This window comes from Plecotus auritus, assembly GCF_963455305.1.
Source record: "Plecotus auritus genome assembly, chromosome: 5".
In the NCBI taxonomy this organism is placed as follows: Eukaryota; Metazoa; Chordata; class Mammalia; order Chiroptera; family Vespertilionidae; genus Plecotus; species Plecotus auritus.
The window spans coordinates 182,850,457-182,874,975 of record NC_137776.1 but is presented as its reverse complement, the minus strand read 5'-3'; the positions used below and the strand labels follow the sequence as shown (position 1 = coordinate 182,874,975).

General features: G+C 52.3%; 1 protein-coding gene across 1 annotated transcript in view; it reads left to right on the top strand.

Moving 5' to 3' along the window:
- Positions 1 to 24,519, top strand: part of RAPGEF1 (Rap guanine nucleotide exchange factor 1) — a gene marked incomplete at its 5' end in the record, with an annotated part of 110,451 nt that overhangs the window by 52,907 nt on the left and 33,025 nt on the right. The window contains 7 exons of the mRNA XM_080668343.1: positions 2,725 to 2,903; positions 4,851 to 5,007; positions 15,718 to 15,806; positions 16,404 to 16,556; positions 17,035 to 17,158; positions 17,545 to 17,728; positions 19,503 to 20,003. Coding sequence (XP_080524469.1) covers positions 2,725 to 2,903; positions 4,851 to 5,007; positions 15,718 to 15,806; positions 16,404 to 16,556; positions 17,035 to 17,158; positions 17,545 to 17,728; positions 19,503 to 20,003 — 1,387 coding nt within the window. The remainder of the gene's footprint in view (positions 1 to 2,724; positions 2,904 to 4,850; positions 5,008 to 15,717; positions 15,807 to 16,403; positions 16,557 to 17,034; positions 17,159 to 17,544; positions 17,729 to 19,502; positions 20,004 to 24,519) is intronic.

Here is a 24,519-nt window from a genome sequence, read left to right as displayed (position 1 = left end):
TTACTACTGTGCTCTGCCCCGAGTCACCTGCATGAGACAGTACGAATGTGTGTGTAAGGCAGGACTGGACACGTTGGGGAAGCTGCACCGTGTGTGAGCTTGGAAGACGGCCAGAGAAATCTTACCATAAGCCTGTCGTTTACTGCATTAATTATTTATTACTTACTAGCTCTCGGTACTTAGGGAGTATTTCCATATACAGTGCCTTGTCATTGCAGTTCATATGCATGGCTTTCCTGTTTAAATACATGGGAAGTTGCAGCTCGGGGTCTATACATCCACTCAGATTCACCTGCAGCTGCCTGACGGCCTCTGTCCTGGGTGATTTCACGTGCTGTCTTATTTACTTCTCACCATAACCATGTGCAAACGCTTTATTATTCCTAATATACAGAGAGTTAGGGGTCTGGCCCAAGTTTTCCCCCATCAAATTTGTTTTTTCCCTTAAATGTTATGAAATATTTTCCATATGCATTCTCATTTGGTCCCCACACCAACCTCTTTTGATCCCCAGGGTAGGAATTCTTCTCCCCCTGTGCGGGTGAGGAGCCTGGAGCCCACTGGTCCCAAGCCCAGCGGTGGCTTCGGATCTGGGCCCTCCGCAGCACCGCTGCCCTCCTGCAGTGGCCAGATTTGTTGGGCGATGGTGGTGCCCATCCCCCATAGCAGGGACTGCAGGAGGGTGGGTCTGCCCACAGCGGTTCTGGGCTGGGCAGCTCCAGCAACGCCACGCCTCAGGGTCCTGCTTGTAGGGAGTGCTCGCCTGGAGTCCCTTTGGAACTCCCGGACTGACTGCTTTTTGCAAGAAGCCAGTTGACAGCTGCAGGGCTAGGGGAGTGCCGTGCTCAGAGGCCTTGAATCTGGGAGTGGAATTGGCAGGGCAGTTCATGGAGGAAACCGATTCTGCTAAGTTGTCACTCCTTCATTAGGAGCCCGGGGTGCCTGGCTCTTTGCGAGCTCATTTGATCTTCCTACAAAGGACGGGCAAGTTCTTTTTGCTCTGAAGCGCCTGGCCCCTTTTGGATGGCTCCTGGCTGCAGGTCAGCCCCAGGCTCCCCAGCAAACCTCTTGAAGTGTCTCCTGCTTCCTCCCACATTTCATTGTGGCTGGCTCCTCCCACACCCTGATCTGAGATGGCCGTGCTGTGGTCAGGCTGGCCGGCCATGATTCAGTCACATTTGGTGTCCCAGGCACTCTGATTCCTTCACTCGGGTTCCTCCGGCCCATGGCCCCATGGGGACGGTGAAGCAGGAAGCTCTTGTCCTGAGGTAGGGAGGCAAGTACCCGGCCTCTGGGAAGAGGCAGTGCCTAAACAGGCACGTTGGTAGTGAAAGAGAGGCATGGAGAGAGGGCAAAGGGGCTCGGTGATGGGACTCGGGGGTGCTCCTCTCCCCATGGAGAATTTTGTCTTTGCGTCCACAGAGTGCCTTGGGGAAGGACCCACTGAGAGAAATTAAATCGGACCTTTGAAAATCGTCTGACTAAAGGCACTATTTACTTCTTGGTCCCATTTATATGTTTTTCTGTTGATATTCCCATTAAGTAAGTGCCTCCACTATTGAATTTTTTAATTTGAAATGACATTCTCCATCATTTTAGAGGAAAAGAGGCAGTCAGAGTCATAATCACTTTTTATATATATTATTTAATTATATGTTTACAGATTATTATTGAAATCAGCTTTTTTCTAGAAATTACCCCCTTCCCCACGGTTGCTTTTCTCCCTGGAGCTCAGAGAGGCCACAGGTGGTGTCCCCTCACACAGGCCACTCTTCATTTGCATTGACGGGTCATCGGTTCGACTTGAGTAGATTATCCGTTTGGGGTTGTCTCTTTTGTGGGTTACCCTTGGTTCCCTTCCCCTGCCAGGCGGCTGGGCCCTGGGTCACTCGTTGGGGCTGGTCCAGAGAAAGGAACCACAGGGGTGTGCGCACCCGCTGTGGGGCCCGCAGGCACCCGCAGTCCGGGGGAGGATTGCGTGGGACTCTGACTCCGGGAGGCGCAGGGCTGTTTTCTCGTCCTCTGAGGTGACCTTTCTCAGGAGCAGGGGCAGCGGGACAGGAGGGCCACTCGCACTCGCGGCTCGAGCAGGGATGGGGTCATGTCTGTCTGCTCCCGCTTTTTCACATTTTTACCACGAGCTCCCCCCCTTCTACCCCCAGGTCTCCAGGTCCTTCGGGAGAGCCCCGCCACTTCTTTGAGAGGGGGCTGCGTCTCTGGGTCGAATGTAGGAATCTTGTGAGGAGTTCTGGGAGAATGGGTGTGAACACAGTGCCTCAAACCAGTCTTACACAGCCCCCAGGATCCTTGACAGGCCTGGGTGTCGTGATTACATTTACTGGGGAGATAAGTGCCCTGGGACTTAGCTGTCCGTTCTCTACGATTCCTCCAGCATCGGCAAATTAGTCCTTGCTCACTTCATGAGGTCAGCGGTGCTGTCTCAGGGTGGCGGAGGAGACCTCAGGCCAGCAGTCTCTCCGGGAAGGGAATTCAGGAGTCTCTACACAGCCCTCGTGGTCCAAGCCCCCTCTCCTCCTTCACGTCTAGCCTCTGTATCCTGATTGCAGTCCTTAGGACGCTAATGTGGCTTGGCTGCTGCAGCAAGAAGCCTTTTTCCGTTTGCATCCATCTCAAGATAGTTGACAGGAAATTTTATTTTATTTTTTATAAAATAGCTCCCTCTAATCTCTCTCCTCCTTCCTTATGCTTAACATTTCCTTTCAGAACCTGAGCTGGCTGGAAGAGAAGGAGAAGGAGGTTGTCAGTGCCTTGCGCTACTTTAAGACCATTGTGGACAAAATGGCTATTGACAAGAAGGTGCTGGAGATGCTCCCCGGGTCAGCCAGCAAGGTGCTGGAGGCCATCCTACCGCTGGTGCAGAGCGACCCCCGCATCCAGCACAGGTGAGTTGCTCTGAAGCCCTTGGCTGTGCCTGAGCAGTGGAGGCCTCGAGGCGTCTTGGTTTGGGGGGCTTAAACTAAGGCTTCTCGGCAGGGAAAAGGCGCCCTCTCCCTGCCCCCTCGGGTATGGCTCGATGCTCTCCCACGGTTGAGGTCGTTGTTCCTCAGGGGGAAGAGCCTGCCATCACTAGGGACCGGACAGCCCGGGCAGCCTGCGTCGTTTTTGTATTAGCTCATTGGCAATAATCACAGGGATTTGGATCCGTCTCCCTGCACCCCAGGGTAACGTAGTGTATTATGACATTAAGTCCTGTCAGCATCCAGCCTGTTAGAGCCTCAGCTGCTCAGATGATGACACAAAAGGTAGAGAAGAGCCCATTAGAGCACGGCTTAGCGAGACACTTAACCGAGTCAAGCTAGGATCTCGCAGACGGCACGCCGTCCCTGGGAGCCGGTTGGGGGGAGGCAGCCGGGCCCAGCGGCTTCTGTGGGCGATGCTTTCACTGCCGGAGTGCACTTTCCTCCGGGAGGTTAGCCAGCAGCTCGACCCGTGTTTGCCGTTGAGCAGGGAGAGAAAAGCCGCGTTAAATGTATGGTGAGTGGAAGGCCAGCAGGGGCTTTTCCTTGAGAGGCGGTGGCTGCCTGCCGGCTGGCTGTTCTCCCTGGTACCTGCTCAGAGGCGCGTCTCGGTCTCTGTCCTCCCGACATGGCGTGGGTGGGCCCCGAGACGGTGCTCTCAGGAGCTGCTCCCAGAACCTGGCCGGGAAGTGCAGTTTTCTTTTCTTTTCTGGGGGGCACAGCAAACTGTCTTTGTTTCCAAGAAGCCCTCTGCCCTGGGCCTCCCTGGAGTGTCCGCTGGCACTGTGGTCGCGCACTTTTGGCCGGAAGCTCACTGAAGCTGGCTGGTGCGGAGGAAAAATTGGTATGGCTTTGCCCTGTCACTGTCCTCACTTCCTATGCCTCGCTCCCACAATTCTCAGGGGAAATTATCTTTACTTACGTAAAAATATGTGGAAGATGTAGAAATTCTTTAGTTTGGCCTCCACTGTACAGTCGTTGAGGCAGCCAACGATTCAGAGCTTCTGTGGGGGGGGGACCTCACAGTGTCCCCTGCAGGTCTCCTCACCTCAGATTTGTATTTTTTTTTTTTTAATATGTTTTTATCGATTTCAGAGAGGAAGGGAGAGGGAGAGAGAGAGAGAAACATCAATGGTGAGAGGGAATCGTCTGTTGGCTGCCTCCTGCACGCCCCTCACTGGGGACCGAGCCCGCAACCCAGGCATGTGCGCTGACCGGAATTGAACCGTGACCTCCTGGTTCATAGGTCAGTACTCCACCACTGAGCCACGTTGGCCGGGCAGATAGATTTGTCTTTTGAAATACTCTTCACTAGTGCATTCCTCTGTGTCGCAGCCACGTGGTAGCGCAGGGGAATTCGAGTCAGTTACAGATGTGTTTGGATTCGTGTTTAAAGGCCATTTCTTTAAAGGATCCTGCCTGTTCACATTCCACAAGCCCGTGGGCTCCTTGCAACACCCCTGACCTGAAACTAAGTCTAATTCCAAACAGGACACAAGACGTCCAGACGAGTGTGGCACTTGGACCCCGGGGGTGATTAGCAGCTGCGAGTGGGGGGAGGCGGGCACTCCCTGAGGGACATTGTCAGACTCTCATGGAGGATGGATATAAAGTTTGAAAAAGCATATTAATGATCGCAATGGAATCTTTAGGTGTTATATTTGGGAAGTGAAAGATACATATAGCAGACTAGAAGATAACACTCCCCAAGTTTCCATTGGCTGAGAGATGGGGTCAGGGAGGAAACGTTTGTTCATCACGGGCGGTGTGGGCTGTACACCGACAACCAGGCTCTGTGCTAAGTGTCTGTCTTACAGCGATCTCATGCTTTAGATTCTTCCTATTTTTAAAAAAATCTTCTCTGCCTTCCAGCTCGGCCCTCTCATCCTGCTATAGCCGAGTGTACCAAAGTCTCGCCAACCTCATTCGTTGGTCAGACCAAGTGATGCTAGAAGGTGTGAACTCAGAAGATAAAGAGATGGTGACAACGGTGAAGGGGGTCATCAAGGCTGTGCTGGACGGAGTGAAGGTATGGTCGGTGCCAGGCGGTCCTGGTCAGGGACCTGGAGCATCCTCCTTGCCGGGTGTTCATCACAGAAGAACTTGTCCCTAAACCTCGTGTGTTAGAGGAATGTCTCCCAGCGTCTCCGGTGTCGGTGTGCTCTGTCTGGTAGCTGTGTGGTTCTCTGGTGCGATGGCTCACCCTCCCTGTGAAGTGCTATTCTCCGTAGTCGCAAGAGCTGCCGGAGCCAGCAGCCTTCACCGAGCACAGCATTACGTCTTCAGCGAGGCTTTGTGCGAGAGCTCTGGCTGGGCATGCTTGCCGGCCAGACAAAATGCAGTGGAAATGGTTTTGCGTTGACTTTGAGCAAGACTCCCAGCACGTCAGCCGCTTCCTTTTCATGTCCTAGACCAGGGGTGGGCAAACTTTTTGACTCGAGGGCCACAATGGGTTCTTAAACAGGACCGGAGGGCCGGAACAAAAGCATGGATGGAGTGTTTGTGTGAACTAATATAAATTCAAAGTAAAGGAGCGGAGGGGAGAGCAAGAGAACCGGATAGAACAGCCGGATCCGGCCCGCGGGCCGTAGTTTGCCCAGGGCTGTGACCTAAACCCTCCTGGGATCCCTTGTAGAAAAGCAGGATTGAGAGCATAGGAAATGAAACTCTGTATTTGAAGTCCATGATGTGGTCTGAGAACCCACTTCCCAGGGAAGTCAGAAACAGCATCATAGGACATTATGGATCCCAGTTAAGGGGGGAGCAAAGGCCACAGGGTCTGGAATTATTGAAAAAAATGCGTCCCAGGATGAGGAGCAAGGCCGAACGTAGGGGGAGGGCCTGGAGGTGAGGACTAGGCTGTGAGCAGGGGGAGCGGAGGCCCTGCTGTTCGGTGAGACCATCAAATGTAGGGGGAGGGGGAGTTAGCCCGGGGTCTGGCCAGGTTTGGAGCCCAGGTTCCCCACTTCCTAGTGTGTGAATGTGAGCAGTGGACGCGAGTGCTCCGGACCGTGTTACCTCACCTGTAAATTAGGTCTGATGACGTACCATGGGTCACAGTGTGGTGAGAGGGGTTAAATTAGTTAATGCAAGCAAAGCTCTTAGAGCATTACTTGTCACATATTAAGCACTCAAACGTTAGCTGCTATTGATTATTAATTATGTGGTGCGAAACAGATGCCTAAACAGATAGAAAAAAAAGTGTGTCCTCCTTCTTTCTAGACCTTTCCATCCAAAATTATAGCTGAGGTACTTACCCTAGGTCAAAATTAATTTCTCCCCACTCAGCCGTGCCGTCAGATTCCTGAAAGCTGCTCTTGGTTAACGTTCCCCAGAAGCTCTGGAGAGTAGAGTCAACGGGTAAACATCTCAGAGGGGAGGGTAAGAAGGCGTCGCTTAACATCACCAACTGCTCCAGCGTGAGCTGTGGTGGCTGGGAAGGCAGCGCTGCCCCCCTCTAGCCCCGTGCAGGGCCCTGTGTCTGCTGGGGACCTTACGGAGTTTATTTAGAGGGAGTCCAGACTAGATGACATCAGAATTTCTTCTGATAGCTCCCAGGTGCCCTTCATTTCCATAATGTAGTCCTGTCATTATAACCAGGTCCTACATTATCTGTTTGGCAGTGAGACTTAGGGTGCAGCCCAGGGTGGCTGCTGTGTAAGACCTCACGTCACATTCCAGAATCGCGTTCAGTCACTTACACCCTCCCATCCGATCTTCCCAGCAGCTCTGCAGCCAGCAGGGCACAGTGAGAGCTGGCCTGGGTCACACCCCATCAGCGGAGGCTGGGGTTCTGGCTCACACACCCTGGTCTTCCTGTCCAGGCTTCTGGAAATGCTGTTATTGGACATTGTTATTTTTCAGGTGACATTGTTAAGGTTTCCCTCTATCAGATTGATTATGATGAGATGTTCGAAACAAGTGGGAACGTCCAAAATAGTTTCATTGTGACATTCCCAAGTAGGCTGTCCTTTGTGGAATCATTCCACCACCACTGTATTGGGTGATAGAAAAATTTCTCATAAGTGACCAGGATGAGAGGTAGGGAGGGGAACTATAGATTATGAACCTTTCAGTGTCTAAAAGCAAATAACTTTTCCACAATAGTTTTAAAATATTTTAACCAGGCCCTAACCGGGCTCAGTGGATAGAGCGTCGGCCTGCAGACTGAGGGGTCCTGGGTTCGATTCCGGTCAAGGGCATATACCTTGGTTGCGGGCACATCCCCAGTGGGGGGTGTGCAGGAGGCAGCTGATCGATGTTTCTCTCTCATCAATGTTTCTAACTCTCGATCCCGCTCCCTTCCTCTCTGTAAAAAAACAATAAAATATATATTTTAAAAACTATTTTAACCAGAACAGGTATTTTCTAGGTGAGGTGCTCTATAAATTCAGTTTTGCTTCATTTATTCAAGAAACATTTATCAAGAACTCCCTGTGTGCCAGGTAGTGTGACAGAGCTGGGAATATAGTGACAAGCAAAACTCACAGTCCCTGAGCTGACAGAGCTTACAGTCTGAAGGGGAAAGGACAGCAAGCAAGAACTGCAGTCCTGTCGTTATAACCAGGGCTGGTGCTGTAAAGAAGAAATGGCCTGTGTGTGACCTGGGTGTACAGGGGAGCTTCCTTTCCCAGGATGCTCAGAGACACTTCCCCCAGGAGAGGCAGGCAGACTGAAAGCCTGAAGCAGGAGCAGGAATTGGCCCGTGCTGTGGGAAGCTTTTTGCAGTTAGAGTCAGTAAAGGCAGCAAGGATCATCAAGACTCTGTAATGTTGGCATTTGTCGCTGAGGTCTAATAGTAACAGAGCTAACACTTACTACCCACTCAGTGCTTATAGCAACTCTCCAAAGTAGCCACGATCGCCCCTTTAAGGGCGTGGACAATGAGCCTTAGACAGACCAGTCATCAGTGGCGAGGTCGAGATTCACACCCAAGGCCTGCTGGACCCCAGACCCTGTGCACTCCCCATGGCCCTCAGCTGCCGCCACAGGAGGGAGAAGCATGGTCAGCTGAGCGACTCACATGCTCCACCTCCAAGTCAGCTGGCTACCAGCCTCTCTCGAGGTCCCCTTCAGGCCTAGGACACCTTATAAGCCCATGTCCTAGTTAATGTGACAGCCTCTGTGGCTGACAGTACATTCATGGGCATGTGGTCATCCCACAGAGAGGAGAGATGCTGGCACGTTCCTCTAAACTGACTCACCATCTTTCATGTAACTCCTTCAGTTGTTAAATGGAATTTTTAAAAAAGGATTGAAGTGTTTTAACAAACAGGATTTCTTTGTTTTGTCCCTGAATGGGGAGTATCATTTATTATTTAACCGCCCCATAAATGTTACTCGTTGGCCCTTTAACTTTGGGCAAGTTACTTCTCTGAGTTTCAAGTAGGTTTTTAAATATTTATCCTGAAGAGCTGATGAACGTTTAAGTAAGGTAGTGTATATAAAGTACCTGGTATGTGCTCGCTGCCCAGTGAACGGTGACTGTAGAAACGTTCCTTTCTGGAACCGCTCCCATTTACCAACTTCACAAAGGGTCTGTGGCTCTTCCCCGTGTAATTTCACAGATCTCAGGTTAAAAGATAAACCTCTGCCATTATCTGATCTGCCCCAGGCAGTGCTTTACCTGTGGCCGCCAGAGGCAGTGACTCTCCCAGGAAGGAATGTGAAGGCCTTCACTTTCCTGTTCTCAGCAACCCGCCCAGCCTCTGACCTGGCTGTGTGGGCCGAGCTCCTCCAGGTCAGACACATACCCCAGACTGTCCTTTCGAAACCTACACCCCAATTCTTCCCAACTTTACCATCTACAGGTCAGCTTTTCTTCTGATCTCGGCCTGGGCTCTGCTCTGTCCTCCTCACAGACCTTCTCGGAGTCTCCTCCACAGGCCTGGGACTTGCCCTGGCCCCCCTGCCCCCTCCCCCCATTCACACATGTTATTATTATTTATTTTTAAAGCCTCATACTGAGAACCTTGGTGAGGGGGGGCGCTTTGGAATACCTGCAGTTCTGTCACCACCCAAATTGGGCTTGTGCACCAGGTTTCCTTTGTGTAACAGGAATACTTTGAAAGAAATGTTCCAGACTGTATCAGTTGGGATTAGGTTTGACTACAAGAAAACCTATTTTTTCTCTTTCATTATTTCTCTTCCATGTATCAGAGGCCCAGAGATCGGCGGTTGTGGCTAACGTGACACTTTCACGTCTGGTCAGGGCGTGGCCTTCTGCCATTGCTTCCTTGCCGTTCTTGCCCATGGATTCTACTTCTTGGGCCATAATGGCTGCTGCCCCTCCATTCATTAGGACCACATCCCACCCAGCAAGGAGAGAGGGAGCAGGAAGCCGTGCCTTCTCCATCTAAGAGTGCTTCCTCACAGGCCTCATAAAACTGTCACTTAACATTTTACCTGACCCCGACATGTGCCCAGTAAAATCCTATTCATAAGGAAGAACAGATACTGTGGGGCACCTCGCGGTCTGCCACACTGGCATTTCAAATAAGCCCTCTCCTTTCATTCCTCATTCAGCCTATTTTTTAACTTTTGGATGAAATATTTCAAACATTTGCCAAAAATAGAGAATCGTGTAATGAAGCCTCATCACACGGCTCCCACAGGTGTCCTCCGGCGGCCTTTCTTCTGGGCCTCCACCTACTCCTGGCTGATCGGAAGCAGACGCAGCCGCACCTCCTTTCCTCTGTAAATAACGTGATACATAGCTTCGAACAAAACCAACTATTTCTGTAAAGGGCCAGAGAACGGATATTTCAGGCTTCCCAGGCTACCTATACGTATAGTCTCCATTGCATATTTTTTGCTTTATATTTTAATTTTCTTTAATAAAGCATTCTTACCTTGAGGGCCTTCCAAAAAGCAAGGCCGGGGCTGGATTTGGCCTGCAGGGTGTAGTTGGCTGCTTTTAAACAGTTTTTCAATGTAGGATCCAAGGGAAAGCCATACTACAGTTCATTCATATAATACACTAGAGGCCCGGTGCATGAAAATTCGTGTGTGGGGCGGGGGCGCAGGGGATCCCTCAGCCTGGCCTGTGCCCTCTCACAGTCTGGGACCCCTCGGGGGATGTCCACCTGCCGGCTTAGGCCCGATTTCCCGGGGAGCGGGCCCAAGCTGGCAATCAGACATCCCTCTGGAAGCCTGGGAGCCCTTGGGAGATGTCCGACTGCGGCCTAGGCCCACGCCCCGCGTGGGCCTAATCTATGGTCAGACATCCTTAGCGCTGCCGAGGAGGTGGGAGAGGCTCCCGCCACCAGCGCTGCGCTCACAGCCGTCAGCCTGGCTGTGGCCGAGTGGAGCTCCCCCTGTGGGATGCACTGACCACCAGGGAGCAGCTCCTGCATTGAGCGTCTGCCCCCTGGTGGTCAGTGTGCGTCATAGCGACCGGTCGTTCCTGACCTTGGGTCAATTTGCATATTACCCTTTTATTGTATAGGATGTCTACAGTTCCTCCTCCTCTGTAGTTTTCTCCTTGCAACTTACTTGTGTTTTCAGAAAGAGTTATTGCTCCTAAAAGTCCCCTACGTTCTGGACTTCACTGATTCCGTCTGTGCAGTATTGTTTACTGTGTGCCTCTGTCCCTTGAGTTTCCTGTGAATCCGAGGCGGACTCGGATTTGTTTTTTGTTTGTTTGTTTGTTTGTTTGTTTGTTTGTTTGTTTTTGTATTAGAGAATGCTTCGTAGGTGATGCCGTGGGCTTCCATTAAGAGGCACCTGTTCCTTTTGATGTTAATAGCTGTTGGTGGTGATCGCCTAGGCCTGTGGTCGGCAAACTGCAGCTCACGAGCCACATGCGGCTCTTTGGCCCCTTGAGTGTGGCTCTTCCACAAAATACCACGGCCTGGGCGAGTCTATTTTGAAGAAGTGGCGTTAGAAGAAGTTTAAGTTTAAAAAATTTGTCTCTCTGGCCCTGACTGGTTTGGCTCAGTGGATAGAGCGTCGGCCTGCGGACTGAAGGGTCCCGGGTTCGATTCCGGTCAAGGGCATGTACATTAGTTGCGGGCACATCCCCAGTGGGAGGTGTGCAGGAGGCAGCTGATCGATGTTCCTCTCTCATCGATGTTTCTAGCTCTCTATCCCTCTTCCTTCCTCTCTGTAAAATATCAATAAAATATATATTTTAAAAAAAATTTGGCTCTCAAAAGAAATTTCAATCGTTGTACTGTTGATATTTGGCTCTGTTGACTAATGAGTTTGCCGACCACTGGCCTAGGCCCATTAATTCATTAGGGGTTGCAAAAGGGTGCCATCCTCATTCTTTCTGTCACTCTTTCTTCATTACCTGTGACAGAGAGACTTCCCCTTGTCGGTGTGTGGTTATCCTGAGTCACAGTGCTCAGGAAAGCCAGGATCAATGCTTCATTCTTCCCTTTATTTACCAGATATCAAAGCAGTGAGTGTGCCCAGGCATCCTGTGATCTGAGGAACTGAGGTGGTTAAAATGTCCTTCTGAACTCGTGAATCTCAGTTTGAGATGAGCTAGACCAGGGGTGGGCAAACTTTTTGACTCAAGGGCCACAATGGGTTCTTCAACTGGACCGGAGGGCCGGAACAAAAGCATGGATGGAGTGTTTGTGTGAACTAATATAAATTCAAAGTAAAGGAGCGGAGGGGAGAGCAAGAGAACCCTCCGCTCTTTCGGCTCCGCGGGCCGGATAGAACAGCCGAACGGGCCGGATCCGGCCCGTGGGCTGTAGTTTGCCCACGGCTGAGCTAGACCATTGTCGGTGTTGTTAATGATGCCCAGGTCCCATCTTTGACGAGTGAAAGCTCCATGTTGTTTCCGGGGTTCCTTTTGAGGTGAAAAGGAAGCCCTTTGGTGGTTTTCCCACTTTTTGGTATGAAAAGATGCTCCAGGCCTCGTCTTGTACTCCTTGATTGATTGATTTTTAGGTGATGGCTTTATTGAGATGTAATTCCCATGCCATATGATTCACCCATTTAAAATGTACAATTTAATGATTTCAGTGTATTCACAGAGTTTTGCAATCATCACCACAATTTTAGAACATTTCATCACTTCAGGAAGTAACCCCAAACCTTCTCCCATTTCTTCCCATTCCCCCATCCCCCGGCAGCCACTGACTGCTTTCTGTCTCTAGATTTGCCTGTTCCGGACCTTCCATGTAAATGGCGTCATGTACTGTGTGGCCTTTTGTGACTGGCTCCTGTCACTTAGCATCATATTGTTAAAGTTTATCCGTGTTCTGGACTGTATCGCTGCTTCATTTCTTCTTATTGCCAAGTAACAGTGCATTGTGTAGGCACACCGCCTGTTTATTCACGGACATCTGGACATTTGGGTTGTTTCCCCTTTTTGGCAATTATGAGTAACGCTGCTGTGAATGTTTGCATACAAGGCTCTGTGTGGATGTATGTTTTCATTTCTCTTGGGTACACACCTAGGAGTGTAGTTACGGTAACTATGTTTGATCATGTGACAAGCTGCCAGACTTCTTCCCAAAGCAGCTGCCTCGTTTCGCTGCCCACCAGCAGTGGGAGCGTCCGGTTCCTCCCTCCCCGACGCTTGCTGTTGTCCTTGGATCCTAGCATTCCTAGTGGGGTGCCGTGGTACCCACTGCGGTTTTGATGTGCATTTCTCTGATGGTTAATGATGTTGAGCATCTTTTCGTGTGCTCCTTGGTCACTTGTATATCTTTGGAAAACGAGCAGTGGGCACCAGAGCCGGACTTGGATTCCTCCAAGGTCATTGAAGATGGAAGCGTCTCTGGGTCATTTTCAATGGGAATAACAGGGACATAGAAATACAGTACTGGGTATGTAGAAGGTATTTTCACAGACCTCCTGGCTTTTGAAGGCTGCGTTTCGGTGACCTGACAGTTGTCTGGTTCACAGTCCCCGGTTGTGGGCGCAGTCTTTGCTCACCTGCCCCTCAGGAGGACTGAAAAGTGTGACACCTTCTCGGGGACCTGCCTTCTGTCGGGGGAGTGGGACTCTTGCCAGGTCACTGGGGTGGGGGGAGCTCTGAATGAGATTAGGGTGTTGGCACGGTAGCCACATACGTGCGCACTCAGGGGTTCTCTGTCTGTGAAGGTGAAGGCCAGTTGAGACTAAAGGCCTCTGCTGGTCTCTTCGGGCTGGCTGGGTGGTGAAAAAGAAAGCCGCCCCTCACTCCGCTCCCACCCAGGCCAGCAGCGGGTGGAACGCAGAGCCGCTGCCTTCTCCGCAGCCATGTCGTCTGGAACGCGGTGCGTGCTCGCACATGTCTGCCTGTCACTCCGTGATGCTTTTTCCAGCGTTCGTTAGTTGAGTTCATCCAGCTGCTTCTCCAGAAAGATGACATTCTAATTATAATTGCTCATGATTCAGTGAAGAATTTGTGGAATTTTTCCTACGTCAGCAGCTACAAGTACGCAGGCTTCTCTCTGTCCCCTTTGCCCTGCTCATAAGGCATGAATGTGGGGTATCCACGGGGCTGTGGTCTGGCCTCTGGCTCCCCCTGATGCCGCGCTGCTCTTCGGTGTGGCCTGGAACAGCCTTTTAGGACAGACTGCTTTCCCTCCCTCCCCCAGGCCGCGGGCCGCAGCCTTCATTCCACCTGCCAGCTCTCCTCACGACGGAGTCTCGCTTCTCCGCGGTCAGTAATCGCAGCCAGGGACCCTGCTCTTCCTTCCGTATTTGTGTATTTTGTGAGGTTTCATTAACATCAAGTGGTGATAACAGGAAAAGAATAATTCTGTCTTCGCCCAGTACCGGTTCGCAGAGATCTCGGGTCCTGCGTGTCTCTGAGAACAAGCATCACTTGATAGAGCAGGTGACACGGCTCTGGTTCCAACGGCTCTGCCTGTGTGCACTGACGCCTTAAATTAGTATTCCAGAAGGAAAGCATGTGACACATGTTCACTGTAGAAAGGTTAGACCAAGTGGAGAAACCAAAACGGTGTATTCCTTGTCTTTCCGTGCTGTCACACGCTCTTGTTGTGAGGTGGTTTTTAAAGGCAATCTAATGGTCCATCGTTCAGTTCTATCAGAATTTATCTAATCAGTGCCTCGGATTGAATATTTAATTACGGAAGATGGAGCAGTCTAATTGTATCTATTACTTAGGATGCGGTGATGACCATTGTTTCTGCTTGAATTGTTCCACACATCCATGACATTTCCCTTGGCTAACTCATAATAAAGATAATGCTGATAGTTAGGGTGCTTGGTACACACTGACAAGTCGTCCTGTAGACAGGCTGGCCAAAGCATTACGCCATTCGCCAGGCCTGGGAGTTTCTATTTTAGTACCATCGGAGCTGGAGACTCTAACGGTGACTGACCATTGCTGTTTACATTTGTGACCTTCTTCTTCGACACTTCTTTTTTCTAGTTTGGGTCTTGAAAAAATTCTGGCCCTAGGAAGGATGTGACCTCTCTGCCTTATCACATGGGTTGCGATTCCTGTGAGTGGCATTTTTGAGTTTGGAGAGACGTTGCAACTGAGTTAGGGACATGTTGCTGTATTACCCACAGTGTCCATTGCTGCGTCCTCTGGCGGTGACTTTCTAAACCAGACGTTCATGCTGGGATGTCCCTCCCCCAGAAAGTGGATGCAGAAATTGTGGGGCTGTCTGTCCCCTGAAATACAACTCAGGAATAAGAAGGAACAGATTAATCGTGGCCATGAGAATGTAGTGCGTGCTGAGCAAAAGAAGACAGAGCAGGGGCAGAGCAGCTGGGTGCTGGGCCTGGGAGGGCTGCGGAGGTGAGCACAGCCGTGGCCACTGTGTCCCTTGGAGGTGGTGCGGAGCCCCACAGTGGATTGTGCTGGCAGTGGCACAACTCCATGAGCAGGCTGAAAACCCCTGAGCTGTACATTGTAAAAGGCTGCGTTTTATGGCATGTGAGTTAGGTGCCCATAAAGCTGTTCAGAAAGAGCAATGGGACACAAAAGAGTACTTACTGTGTGATTCCATTTACGTCAACTTCTAGGCTAGGCAAAAGGGACCTGAGAGGTAAAAGTTAAAAAGCGGAGTCGGGCAGAGTGGCTGGAGCGGTGGTGGAAGTGATCGGTATTTTCCGAGTGGTTCTTATCGGGGTATAGGCGGTCGTCAAAGCTCACCGGGGAAATGCATTGCAGTGGGAAAACAAGTAGAACCTGATGCCATGTTCCCCTCCCCGCCCCCCGCCCCTCTCCTGCTTCTCCTTCTTTTCTGTTTTAAAAAGTATTTTTACAAGTTATTTCTTTGCTAGGTGGTATGCCCTTAATTAGCTGTCCATTGAAAAGATCCCAACCAGTCACCTCGGTATACCAGCTGCTGCCACACCCATACCCAGCTCACTTTGCAAAGCCCCTTCCCCGAAGCCAGAGGTGTGGCCGTTAGTAGCGCGTCCTGCACAGGACAGAACAGCTTTAGAGAACTGAAGACTAGTTCTTCCACAGACGGACTGGAATCTGTTCTACCAGGGGAATTACATTGTGTGATGAACCCAGTCATTGTGAGACAATGGGGTTTGTCATTTCCCCCTTCCAAGAGGAAGTACCTTGATGCATTGAAACTTCTCGACATGCTCTGAAGATGTTTTTGGAGGGTAGGGGACATTTTGGGAAGTCACGCAGATTACCTAAGTCAACGAATGCTTGCATTTATGGTGTGTGGGGAATCCGTAGGCACAAAGATGTGAGACTCGGGAGTAGAGGGCACCTGGTTGTGCAAATTGTGCAAACTCAGCCGTGGGGACCCATCCCCACGCCTCACTGCTTTCTCCTCTGTGGGTGTAGGAGCTGGTCAGACTTACCATCGAGAAGCAGGGGCATCCATCTCCAACAAGCCCAGTGAAACCCAGCTCCCCAGCCTGCAAGCCCGAGGGGTAAGTACTGACTAACCCTCCAGCCACCGTGCTCACGTTGGCTCTACACTCGAATGGGAGCCGGATCGGGCCACCCACGTCAGGCAGGTTGTTTGAGGCCCACATTCCTTTTCCAGTGAGTTCCGGTAAGTGCCTGTATCACTTTAAAGTGTGTACAGTTCACACATGCCTTGAAGTATTTCCTGGTCTCAAGGTTAATGGTCAGCGGGACTCTTTCTAAGGATAGTGTGTGAGCGGCCCAGTGACCCACACTTGGCATTTCTTGACCACCGTTTCCTAATTGGAAAGAACTTTGGGTTTGGGGGATTTGGCCTGAGAGCATTTGGCTTTATCTACTACAAGCCCCTAGCACAGACATAGAACAACTGTGGAGCATTTTTAAAAGCCTTTAGATCATCTCGTTGAAGGGTTCCTGTTACAGACAAGAAAACTAAGATGCAGTCAAGGGGACCTGGCCAGGCCTCTGTGGTTTGTTGGTGATCAAACCACACTTGCAAGTCCACCTCTAAGTCATCTGCCGGCCTGGTCCCATCCTGACCCTCGTCGGACCCGTGTGCTCTGTAATCTTCTGTAACCCGAGTTCTTTGCAATTCTCAGCCAGTCTGAGCTCCCCCTGACAGATAGAGAGATGGAGATCCTGAACAAGACAACCGGCATGTCACAGTCGACCGAGCTGCTCCCAGATTCTACTGATGAAGAGGTCGCGCCCCCCAAACCCCCCTTACCTGGCATTCGGGTGGTTGATAATAGGTAATGTTCTGTTTTCCCAACACTCTCCTCTGTTGATGACATAATTTGATGAATGGATGGGTAGAAGGAGGTGAAAAGAAGACAGTGCCATTAGGGTAAGAACTGGAGCCCAGTTCCTTGCTTTTTAGAAGCCTTGGAAGTTGGACCTTTCTCAGACGGGGCTTCTGGAAGACGGGGCCCAGCCCTAGCACCCGCCCTCACCCACACTCCTGGAACTCCTAACGGCTTGCCTTTTAGCCTTAGCCAAGCGAAAACTGGTCCAGTTTCTCACAAAAGGAACAGAAAGGGTTTTTCTGGTTGTTTTTTGGCAGGTCTGATAGGTTTGTTTTGGCAGAAGGGGAGTGGGGCGGCGGTTGAAAGTGTGAAAAGTAGGTGTGAAGTGTCTTAATAACGAAGAATGAAGAATGCTCTACCTTATACCTGTTTAAAGCATTTTGTTTGGGCTGTTGGTCTGATGGGAATTGTTGATTTGCTTCAGCCCTCCGCCAGCATTGCCACCGAAGAAAAGGCAGTCGGCTCCATCCCCAACCCGCGTAGCCGTTGTGGCCCCCATGAGTCGAGCCACCAGTGGCTCCAGCTTGCCTGTTGGAATTAATAGGCAGGTAATGCAGTCCCATCGAGGAAGGCCAGCAAGGCTCTGGGTTGGGAATGTCTCCTCCGTCCCCTGCCTTAGTCACCAGGCTCTCTCAGACGCTGGAAGTTTCTCTGCAGGATGAGGGGTGGGGGCAGGGGGTGGGGAGGATGGAGCCCAGGGCTCGTTGCACGTCTGAGCTCTGCCCCAGGCCCTCCCCCACACACTCCAGCATTCCTGGAGGCCTCTTGCTGGAAGTCATAGGTGTGGCGTGTTCTGCTTACCTCAAAGGCTGGCCTTTCCCACCGGTTTTCCCAGTGGCTGTAGCTTCTTCTCCAAGTAAACATCCCAGTTCCCTCCCCCCTCTCTGCCACCGTTTCTCAGAAGTGACTGGGCTGTTTTCTTTTTGCACACGAGGATTTTGACGGGGACTGTTACGCCCAGAGGCGCCTGTCAGGAGGCAGTCACTCCTACGGGGGAGAGTCGCCCCGCCTGTCCCCCTGCAGCAGCATCGGCAAGCTCAGCAGGTCGGACGAGCAGCTGTCCTCTCTGGACAGGGACAGCGGGCAGTGCTCCCGGAACACAAGCTGTGAAACACTAGGTGAGCTATAGGCGTCCTCACCCTCCTGTCTCGTCGTCTGGTAGCTTCCTCGGGGTCACGTGGTGACGCCAGTCATTCAAAGCCTGGGCCTCAGTTTCCTCACCTGCACACGAGGGCACCAAAATCTGACTCTGGAGGAGGTTGAAAGTTGAGATGAAGTAACGATGTGAAAGATATGAAACCCGGGGAGATGCCCCCGTGTCGCTGTTACACAGCTGATCTGTCGCTGTGCAGTTTGACTCCCTTTGCCAAAATTAAGAATCATCTGTGCTCCGAGCTGTAAGTGAAGGGAGCCCCTGAGAGCTTCTGACGGAGAGGGAGGCAGCTGAGCGCTGCACCCTCGTTGGTGCTGACCGCCTGCAGCGAGGGCCGGGGAAGTCTCAAAGCAGTCGGTGTGAGGCTGAGAGCATCAGCCGCTCGTGTCCGTGAACTGGAGATCTCACTCCGGAGAGTTCACCTTCAGAACATAATCAGATTGACAGCAAGGCTGCTGTCCAGGGACGTAGATCTCGGCAATGTTAGGACCAGTAACTGCTAGAAATATCTGACTTTTTTCATAAAAAGGGTTAGGAAATTGGGCAAATTATGATAAAGCGGTTTGGTGGAATGATATATAACTATTAAAAGTCAATTGTGATCTATTGATCAGCGGACAAAATCCTAGACCACTTACATAGTTCAGTGAAAGAAAAAAGAATTCGGGGGGGGAGGGGACTTCTAAGGAAATACATCAAATTGTAAGCAGATTACAGTTAGATTTCGGGACTTGGGGTGGTTTTTTTACATTTGCCACATTTTCTGTAGTGACCATGCATTTTCTTTTCATTTTTTAATCTTCACCCAAGGGTATTTTTTTTATTTTAGGGAGAGAGAGAGAGAGAAAGAGGGAGAGAGAGAGAAACATCAATCAAGTTGCCTCTCCTATGCACCCCAACCGGGGATCAAACCTAAAACCTAGGTATGTGCCCTGACCAGGAATCGAGCCAGTGACCTTTCGGTTCATGGGACAGTTGCTCAACCAACGGAGCCACCCAGCCACGGAGCATTTTCTTTGTAACTCAGAAATTCAAAAAATACAGGAAAAAATAAAGGACAATAGTCATATTCCCATCTGTTTTTGTTGTTACAAGCAGTGAGAAGAATGGAGCCAAAACCGGTTTGGCTCAGTGGATAGAGCGTCGGCCTGCGGACTCAAGGGTCCCGGGTTCGATTCCGGTCAAGGGCATGTACCTTGGTTGCGGGCACATCCCCAGTGGGGGGCGTGCAGGAGGCAGCTGATCGATGTTTCTCTCTCATCGATGTTTCTAACTCTCTATCCCTCCTCTCCCTTTCTCCCTTCCACTCTGTAAAAAATCAATAAAATATATTTTTTTAAAAAAAAAGAATGGAGAATATAAAAGAAAGCACGGGCCCTAACCAGTTTGGTTCAGTGGATAGAGCATCGGCCTGCGGACTGAAGGGTCCCGGGTTCGATTCCGGTCAAGGGCATGTACCTTGGTTGCGGGCACATCCCCAGTAGGGAGTGTGCAGGAGGCAGCTGATGGATGTTTCTCTCTCATCAGTGTTTCTGACTCTCTATCCCTCTCCCTTCCTCTCTGTAGAAAATCAATAAAAAAAAATATTAAAAAAAAAAAAAGCACGGGCCTGTCCAGATGAGAGGGAGACACGTTTTTGTCCCGCTGTACTGAACAGGAGTGGGCGACAGCAGGGGTGGGGTCCTTTCTTTCTGTGGGGTCTCGGGGCTGACAGGTGTGTCTTTCCTGTTTGAATGCAGATCATTATGATCCTGACTACGAATTCCTTCAGCAAGACCTCTCCAATGCAGACCAGATACCTCAGCCAGTGGCCTGTAACCTTAGCCCGTTGCCGGAGTCCTTGGGAGAGTCTGGGTCTCCATTTCTCGGCCATCCTTTCCAGTTGCCTCTTGGCAGCTGCCCCCAGCCAGACGGGCCCCTAGCCCCAGGGCAGCAGACGGACATGCCCCCTGCCCTCCCCGAGAAGAAGCGCAGGAGTGCGGCCTCCCAGACCTCGGACAGCTCTGGCTCCCGCGTGTCCTACGAGCGGCACCCCTCCCAATATGACAACATCTCCGAGGACGACCTGCAGAACCCAGCCTTGGTGCAGCCCGCCCCCTTCACGCCCTTTGCTGCTATTCTCCCCTTCCAGCAAGGAGGGTCCTCAGCCTCTGTCGAATTTGTGGGTGACTTCACTGCTCCTGAATCGGCAGGTGACCCAGAAAAACCGCCTCCTCTACCAGAGAAGAAAAACAAACACAGTAAGCCTTGTTGAGCTGTCAGGAGGCACGTTTTGTAACCTGAGTGGGTGGTATGTTCTATGTAATTAGACCAGAACCAGACCTGGGCTCATAAGTTCATAGGAGGGAGAACACAGGTATGTGGGCACTTCCAGGAGCCTTGTCACGTCAGTTCAGTGCTGGTGATGGATTGTAAAGCCTGGGAAGCTGACCTCTTTACGGCTGCTGTAAAAGCTCAGGCCTGGTCTCCGGGAATTTGGCCTCTTTTTTTTTTTTTTTTAGGGTCTGAGGATATTTTTTTTTTTAATTTCTTTATTACATATGTGTCCTCATCCCTCCATTAACCCCCAAACCCCCCTCCCACTCATGCCCTCTCCCCCCTGGTGTTCATGTCCATTGGTTAGGCCAGTTGACCTCCTGGCCTGAATACATGGTGACAAAGAGAAACGAGTGTTGTGGCATTCAGGGCACCATTGCAGCAAGACGTGGGTAAAGCAGGCAGGCATGTGAGTTTCTGGAGAGTTCCTGTAGCCCCAGAGGCACTCTCTCAGGGTCCCTGAATGGACCAGTTATTATAATATACTAGAGGCTCAATGCATGAAATTCATGCAAGGGGCTCGGCCCCGCAGCACCTGCCTCTGCCTCGGCCCCCCACCCCCACCCGCCACCCCGTCGTCCGGAAGGTCATCTGGTCTAATTAGCATATTACGCTTTTATTATTATAAATGATGTCATTGGGGCCCAGGGGTGGAGCTGAAATTTTGGTCATATTTTGAATATTTCAACTATGTATTTGCCATATACTCCTAAGTAGAGTTCCACTGGACATTGTCTTTTCTGCTGGTTCCCCACGGCTCCACACTGCCTGTCTGCCTGCTGATCCCTTCCCACTTGGCCGGCACCGCTCTGCTCTGTTTTTCCTGGCAGCCTGCTGTCACCATTTAGGTGTGTGTGTGGCCACATCAGCCCCACACAGGGTTCCCTGGCCTCCGGTGCCGCATCCAGCAGACAGCTTCTGCATTCCAGGTTCCCCAAGGTTGGGCCCCTCTCAAACAAGAGGACATCTGGCCAGGTTAGCCGCAGCAGGACTGACCCAGGGGCCATGGGAAGGAGGAGGGGCCGCCGAGGATGTAACGCGTTCCCCGGCTCCTCACTGGGTGTCACCAGCTCGTGTAATAGCCTGAGTGGTGTCCCGCCCCCCCTCCCCCCCCCCCCCAGCTGGAGGGGAGAGCTGGCTCTGTAAGGCTGGTGATGTCACTCCCATCTGTCGTGTACGTGGGCTCGGGCTCGTTAGAAACCAGGGCACTTAGGAGGAAGCTGCAAATGGCAATTCCAGGAACACGACCTCCTTCACCTCCCTCCGCAGAGTGTTTCAGAACTGTTGGCCCTCCCCTCCCCCGCCTTCCCTTGTCTTGAGCAGCATGCCGATTGGGACTCACACCCTTTCCTTTCCTTTCCTTTTCTGGAATCCTTTGAACCCAGAACTCAGGGCAGGATTGCATCTGTGCAAACTGCATGCGTGGTGCTGCCTGGCCGAGGAGCCAGGACCGCCCCTGCCAGCCTTCAGGACAGGTGCAGGTGGCAGTCCTGTGGGGTGGCGAGAAGGGGAGGGGAGGGGAGGGGTAGCCACTGTTTCCTTAGAACGAGCAGTTGTCCAGAATGTTTTCCATTAACTTAGGCTTCATTTTATCCGTCAATGTCTCTAGCGCTTGTGCCTGCAAACCTTTCCAACCTGCCGAGAGCTTGCGGGGTCTGGGCTAAAGCTCCACACGCCTGCATACCGCTCCTTGCTGCGACCTGGCCGGAGGGGCGGCGCGAGCTTCCGTTTTATAGACGAAGAACCCGGAGCTCAAAGGAACTGAGCCTGGCCCAGGGTCTGGGCTGCAGAGCAGGCCTGTGTTCCCAGCACGGTGCCTGCCTCCCACTCTGACAGGCAGGGCGTCCCTCCTCGCTGAGACCCCATTCAGGAGGTGACCCTACGCAGCAGGTCGTCTTTTCTGTGCCCTGTGAAAGGACCCCAAACTTGTGGCTCTCCAAGGCTTGCTCCTTCACTTCCCGAACGGGGCCTCTGCCAGCTCCAGACTGCACCTCGTCACAGTCGCTAAAGGAGAGGAGGAAGTCATCATCCTTAGGTCTGCGCTGCAGGCAGAGCTCAGCCACGCGCAGTCCGTGTCACAGAGCAGCCTCGTCCTTCAGGTGCTCTGACGTCCCCAGGGTGCCAGCCCCTCTTGATGAGGGCAGCCCCACAAGGCCCTTGTGCCAGACAAGCTTCCTGTCTGCCCATGGTCCCGGGTGCCGCCGGAGTGCCAGCCTGGCCAGGGAAGCGGGCTCTCCGTCAGGGCGTCCTAATAGCAGGCTGCCTTTGAAATGGGCTGGTGGGTAGCGGGCGTCACTGCTGTTGCTCTGTGCCTGGTCCCATTAGGAGGTCGCCTCTCACCCAGGTTCCCCTTGTGGCCAGGTGGTGGTCAGACCACTTCGTAGGCCCCAGAGGAGTCGGTTGTGCTCCAGCGGCAGCCAGTCTTTCGGGGGAGGAGGCGGCTTTGCCTGCCCACCTTTGACAACCAAGTTCCACGGGTGCTTGTTGGAGCTAAGGCGTTCTTATTGGTCCTTTTAAGTAAAGAAGGTGACTTTGAACCCCTCCCTCAGTGGAGGGTGCCAGGAAGACGCACCTAGAGAGCCGTTCCGATCTACCTTGACCCCATAGGATGCAGAGGAGAGCCAGGCCATCTCGCTGCCTTTGTGCTGCTTTCTTCAGCTCAGGGCCCGGATCCTTTGGTTTGCTGACTGGTTTGGGTCTCCAGTTAAGCCCCCAACTTTGTAGTTGTTTGAAAATACAAAATTAAGCTCTACAAAATCGTCCTTGCCACTTTTCCCTGCTATCTGAATGTCAGCTCTGCCTGGCAGGTGCTGGTAGCACTTGTGATGGGATCCAAGGGGAAGCACCCACTCAGGATGGTGACTTGGATCTTTGCCACCCCTTCGCCTGCCACACAGGGACTTGGGTTCCTTTTCTTTCCAGCTCTCACTGACACTTTAACTCCCCTTAGCGTGTGCGCAGCCAACCCGGTAGGCGAATTTATTAGTGCGGCCCGGGGGCAAGGGCGTAACCGTGCCTTCCCTGCAAACATTGGCACACACATGTGTAGATCATATCCTAACACCTGGCGCTCCCCGGCTACCTGGGCAAGGGGAAAGGTGCCGCAGGGTTTCAGGCTGCCTGGCCCAGACTTTGCCGTGGGGATGTCAGCTGCAGGATCAGGTCACAGAGGTGGATGGGGGGGGGAGAGAGGGCTTCCGCTACAACCCGCCTTCATGGCTTCGTAAGTTTGCCAGGTGTCTGCGCACGTCTGTTCCAAACTGCCGCTTCTCCCAGAATCCTCTGGAGTCTTCAGGACGGCCTGGCCCTGCAGGTGGGGCTCAGATCAGTAACACCGGGAGTCAGGAACACAGTGTACACGGGTGCCCCGAGTGAGTCCTAGGGCTCCACACCTGCCTCCAGAGAAGGTGCCTCCGGGGATGAGGTCACTGAGACGTGACCGCTGAGCTCTTTGTTCTCTGACATCTCACCTCCTGCTGGGTGCGATCCCTGCTGTTGTCTGCTTGGAGGTCTCTGTGGGTGCTGCCACGCTGTGCAAGCGGGAGAGCCTGCCCCTGCGTGCAGGCAGCTCCACCAAGGGGTAGCAGCGTGGTGTCGGATGGCGGTGGTGGCAAGGGCTGGGGTTTCCCAGAGGACTGTTGCGGGGAGGGTGCATGCATTTGAATTTGAGCCCTTTTCTCCCCTCCTCCCCCCAGGGATTTTCTCTAGCCTCTCAGCTGGAAGGGGAGAATAGGGTGGCATTGCTGTGTTTCTTGCACACCCAGTGGGCGCATTACAAGTCCCACCCCAGCGGCTCAGCCTGGCAGTGCTGAGGGACACGTGTTCCATTCGTTCCTTCATTCTACAAATGCTGCAGACACCTACTGTGTGTCAGCCGCTCTGGCTGGAGTGAGAGGCAGCAATCCTGTGGCATCTGCTTTGAAAATGCGCCATGAGCCAGACCTCTCAGCCCCTCACCCCCACGGGGACCTTTCACTGAATACCCTCAGCAGCCCTGGTGGTCTTCACAAGACAAAGCAGCTGCAGGCCCCGGGGCCCTGGTGGGTCCTGCCCATTCACACAGCCCCGCCCCCTCCTGGTGGTGGGCTCATCTCCTTCCCTGTCCCCGGGACAGCTGTGCGCTGCCCTCCTGGACCCCCTGCCCTCCGGCCCTTGCCTGGCCTGTGCCCTCTGTGTGGAGGGCTCCTCACCATCTCACAGAGCTCATCCCTATTCTAGACAGGCAACCCCTTGCCACCCACTTCTCAGTTCTCCGCGGTCTGGGTGCTGTCTCCTGGACGGGGTGAGCCCCGTGGGCAGATGCTTTGCTTTGCTAGCCTCTGTGGTGCCTAACGGTAGTAGTTCAGTAAAAATCTGGTGAATGATAAAGCCCCAGTAGCCCTGACCCCTGTGAGGAGAGCTAAGAAGGACACGAATGAGGGGGAAGGTGGGCTGCTGTGT